At 41.4% G+C, this 4918-nt stretch overlaps 1 protein-coding gene across 1 annotated transcript in view; it reads left to right on the top strand.

The window, feature by feature from the left end:
• The first annotated feature begins 3045 nt into the window (after positions 1-3045).
• Positions 3046-4918, top strand: part of ARMC10 (armadillo repeat containing 10) — a 77004-nt gene continuing 75131 nt past the window's right edge. The window contains exon 1 of the mRNA XM_007945184.1: positions 3046-3123. Coding sequence (XP_007943375.1) covers positions 3046-3123 — 78 coding nt within the window. The remainder of the gene's footprint in view (positions 3124-4918) is intronic.

The raw sequence follows: 4918 nt of genomic DNA, 5'->3' as shown, positions 1-4918 counted from the left end.
TGGATTTGAAAAATCTTCTACTACCTAAGGACTGAAGTAGCTAGAGGACCCTGAAGAGTCCTGAGTAAAGACCCATCTTCTCTCTGGCTTATTAGGGTCTCCAGAATCCTGAGTTTCAGTACTCCCTACTCTGCTTCCCCACATCCATATTCTTTTGGTGCCCTGAGGACATCTGCATCAGAATCACCTGGGGTGAAAATCTACCTCTGATGATGAGGAACTCAAACCAAAAAACAACAAACGCACTGCCATTGAATCGATTCCCACTCATAGTGACCCCCATTGGGTTTCCAAGGCTATAAATCTTTATGGAAGTAGATTGCCCCCGTCTTTCTTCCACCGAGCAGCTGGTAGGTTTGAACTGCCAACCTTTTGGTTAGCAGTCAAATGTCTTAAGCACTGCACCACCAGAGCTCCTTCTAGAAAAAGCACGTTTCTTTATATTGCCAAACTCTGTAGATCAGAAAATTGCTTTTTGTACAGTTTTCCTGCAGAAGTCAAATCCAGCTGAACGGATGCTAACTAACAAAAGCATATGATACTGGTATAATTGAATTGTTCACTTCTTGCATAAGAAATCTCACTGTTCATCTTTTCCCACTGAACAAAATAAAACAGCCTGAGGTTTAAATGATAATGTTTAGCGTGAACCAATATCTTCTGCCGTGCACAGCTACATGTGAATAAGACAACGCAGTCAATAAATCAATAGATTTTATTTTCTGCTTAGTGAAAATAAACATCCCCAGACCACTAACTTAGTCTTTATTATAAGCAAAAGTGAAACATGCAAACACTCCCACAAATGAATGTTTGACTCTCAGAAACATTAATCAGCGTTTTATTATTGTCAGCCTTTGTTCTGCATTGAATCGTGTCCCCAAAAAATGTGGGTTGTAAATCCTAACCTCTATGCTTGTGGTTATAATACCATTTGTTATGTTAATGAGACAGGACTAGTGTAGGGTGTGTCTTAAGTCAATGTCTTTTGAGATATGAAAGACATTAAACAAGCAAGCGAGTGAGCAGATGGGGTAAGATGGATGCCAGAACACATGGAGATCTGCAAGGAATCAGGAGGCAGAAGCTGAAGAGACAAGCACCTTCCTCCAGAGCCTGCAGAGAGAGAAAGCCTTCCCTAGAGCCAGCACCCTGAATTTGGACTTCTTGCTTCCTAAAATGTGAGAGAATACATTCGTGCTTGTCAAAACCATCCACTTGTGACATTTCTGTTATAGCAGCACCAGATAACTAACAGCCTTTACGGTGAAAAGTTAGACAATCAAGGACAAAAAGAAGACCACATTTTAACTATCTGGATTGGCTTTCTCAAGCTTGTAAATTCCCAAAACAATTATGCAACTTTCCACTTTCCTTCAGCTATGCTTTCCTAATCTCAGTTCCCAATATTTTTCAAATATTCTGAAACATGCCCTGGATACAGGGGATATACATGGATTTACCCAAGAATGTTGTTTCCACACCTTTCCATTCTCCAAAACCAAACTCACTGCCATCGAGTCAGATCCGACTCATAGCGACCCCTCCTTGGGTTTCCGAGGTGGTATCACTGGAAGTAGATTGCCCAACCTTCCTTCGGAGGAGTGGTTGGTGGATTTGAACCACCAGACTTCTGGTTATCAGTCAAATGCCTTAGGCACTACTCCACCAGAGCTCCTACCTTTCCATTACTACTCATCTTTTATGAAGGAAAATAATGCAGTACGTAGAGTCCACTGCGTTTTAATCCTGGATCTGCAATCTTCTAGTGTGCAACCTTTGACAACTTCTCTGTTTTTCTGTTTCCTTAGCTATAAAATGGGATAATAAAAGTATATTCACCATAGGGCTGTTGTGAATAAAATGAATTAAATAATAACATGCTTAGAATAGTACATAGAAGAAAGCAAGCACTCAATGATGATGGTAAGCCGTCATAAGGAGCTCTGGTGGTGCAATGCCTAAGGCATTTGACTGCTACCCAAAATGGTGGTGGTTTAAACCCAACAGCCACTCTGTGGAAGGAAAATCGAGCAATCTATTTCCGTAAAGATTTACCACCTCGGAAATCCAGTGGGGGTCTCTATGATTCAGAATCAACTCCATGCCAGTGGGTTTGGTTTGGTTTGGGGTTAGCAAGCCACCATAATTAGTTTTGATCATTCCATTGCTAATAATCACCTCCATGAGAGGAAAAAAAAATGGGACAAACAGAAAAAATATTCAAAATATACTATCCAAAGGCCAGTGTCATCAGAGAGGGTGAGGTTGAATGTGTATGTGAGAAAAACAGACTTTATACCAATTCTAATGGAAGAGGTTAGGACAAGTACATTTGGAGGGAAATGGTTAGGAGATAGACCCTCATAGAACTATGGTTTAAATACAAATAGCAAGAAAGGAATTGTCTATTTTAACCATGGGTAGATACACAAAAATAGACGTATGAAACTTAAGAGAGAAATGGCCTTGTGTATCTTTTTAGATACTTGGACAAACATGGTAAAATATGCTAAGGACATAAATAATAATATTTAAAAAATGATTCGTTCAAGAGTTCAGAGAAGAAAGTGGTTATCAAATGTTTCCATGACTCTTAGCATTTGCGGAAACTTCCAAGTGACAAGGACAAGGCAGGAGGCTGACAGGTGGGGTACAGCAAGAGCAAAAGCCCCGACAGCACAGACCAGTTTGGCTGGAGTAAAGTATTAACATAAGAGAGTAGCAGATGGGACCACTCTGTGAAGAAGGCAGAATTTTATACTGGGACCTAGACTGGATCCTATTCTAGATCCAAGAGTTATCCATGACCAAACCCCTGCAAGTTTAATCACACAGTCAAATGCCATAGACTGTAATACATTACAGTTTGTTTCCACGGTCCTACTTGGGATGATTTTTACTTTTAGGGTACATATTCCTGCTTCTGGATTTCACAGATGACGCAAAGAAGGGCCAGGTGATTCACAAAGCCAGTAGGTTGTAAACTACAACCCCAGGGCTCTTCCCTTGCCCATATCACACACTCCCACAAAATATATGAACATGTATGTCTTCTTCCAGAACTTGAGGGTCTTCATCACAGGTGGAACAGGTGAGCAAGCAAGCAATGGCTTCTCTGAAGTGAGAAGATGACTAACTCTGATGCCTGCTGGATTGTGCCTGTCCCTGCAGAGAGGTGGTTGCCAGCCAGTGCTATCACTAGTGGGGTATGGAGATGGGGATTGCCCCAGGTGGCACTGTCAGAGGAAGTGATACCAAATGATTGTCCGTAAAATTTGTTTTCAATTTTCAGCACAAATTTATTATTTTTATATTGTTGTTGTTGTTGTTATATGCCATTGAGTCAGACCCGACTCATAGCAACCCCTCCCTGGGTTTCCGAGGCAGTATCACTACAGAAGTAGATTGCCTCATCTTCCTTTTAAGGAGTGGCTGGTGGATCAAATGACTTCTGGTTAGCAGTCAAGTGCCTTAGGCACTACACTACTGGAGATCCCATTTTTATATTATAAATATATTATTTTTTGTAATAATTATAGTTAATTATAAGATGGCATAGGGCAGGGCAGTGTTTTGTTCTGTTGTACACAGGGGCACCTAACAACAAGAGCACCTAATTTTAACAATAAACACTTTTTATTCGTAAGCTCAGCTTACATGTATTAATATACCTACAAGGCTACAACTCTGTGTTAATTTACTTCTTGAACCTTCTAATGTGTTCCATCCAGTCAGAGCTATCATTACTTCCCAATTACAACGATGCTTCGAGTCACATGGTTTTGTCTGTATGGTCTACAAGCATATGCTGATGTTTTTGGTTGCTGACAGTGTTTTGTTTTTCACATTCATAGTTATGGGGTTTATTAGGGAAGTAACAGTCTACAATTCAGGATCAGGAACAACTCAGGATACAGGTCTTCTATCAGAACACCTTCTTCTCAGCAGTGTCTGCAGGTAGGCCTCTCTCTGGCCCTTGGCCTCTCAGCCCCTTGGCCCAGCCAGTGCCCTACTCAGGCAAGTGGAACAGAGCTCTCTAGCTCCACTGGTAAGTGCCCAGAGGCACCTCACTCTTCAGTAAGCCTTGGCCCAAAGGCACTCAGCTCTCTAGTTCTGTGGGTTGGCAAGCCTAGCTTTGTTAATAAGTGTCCAAAACGTGCTCAGCTGTCTTGCTTTGCTGTCTCCTGGTTCTGTTGCTGGTTTTCTGCTGCACTTGCCACAGCTTCTTGCTGTCTTGCATCATCTCTGGTGTTACACTTCTTTGTCTCTTGGGTCTAGAGGTTCTTAGCACAGGGACCCTGGGTCCAAAGGATTCACTCTACTCTCGGCTTTTCTTTCTTCACAGTGTAAAGTCTCCCTCTGCTCTGGGATTGGCTTTAAGGTTAGCAGGATGGCAAAACTGACCAATCCCTTTGTCAAAGTCCATACACCTTATTTGCATGTTCAAGGGTGCTATGCACCTTATTTGTATTATTAACAAGCTTTCCAGTCTCCTTGGTGAGTCACAATCACCTTATTTGCATAATCCCTCCCAATCATTTGGCAGGAGTTACAAGACTATGGCAAGAAAGACCATAGAAAAGTGAACCATTACACCACAAATGCCCATCCTCCCTTGCCCACATATTTAAATTTCACCCATCCATCAAGGCCTAACTTAAATATTGATCTCTCCTTAAACTGTTTCCTGATGTCCAACCATCACTAATCTGTCTACCAAATCTCCATAGATTTCTCCTCCAGTCCTGATTACATGCAGACTTATAGTCTAGTTATTTTTTTTCCATGTTTTATAATCATACTCTTAAGAATGAACTGAGAGTTCCGGCAAGATGGCGGACTAGGCAGAAGGACTGCACAGACACTCTTCAACAAAGAAAAGGGAAACCAATTAACACAGACACAGAAGATAATC

Source organism: Orycteropus afer, unplaced genomic scaffold (assembly GCF_000298275.1).
Source record: "Orycteropus afer afer isolate SDZICR_OR568_19922 unplaced genomic scaffold, OryAfe1.0 scaffold00007, whole genome shotgun sequence".
NCBI classification, from domain to species: Eukaryota; Metazoa; Chordata; class Mammalia; order Tubulidentata; family Orycteropodidae; genus Orycteropus; species Orycteropus afer.
The sequence above is the reverse complement of the archived record's forward strand: the minus strand, read 5'-3'. Positions and strand labels throughout refer to the sequence as shown.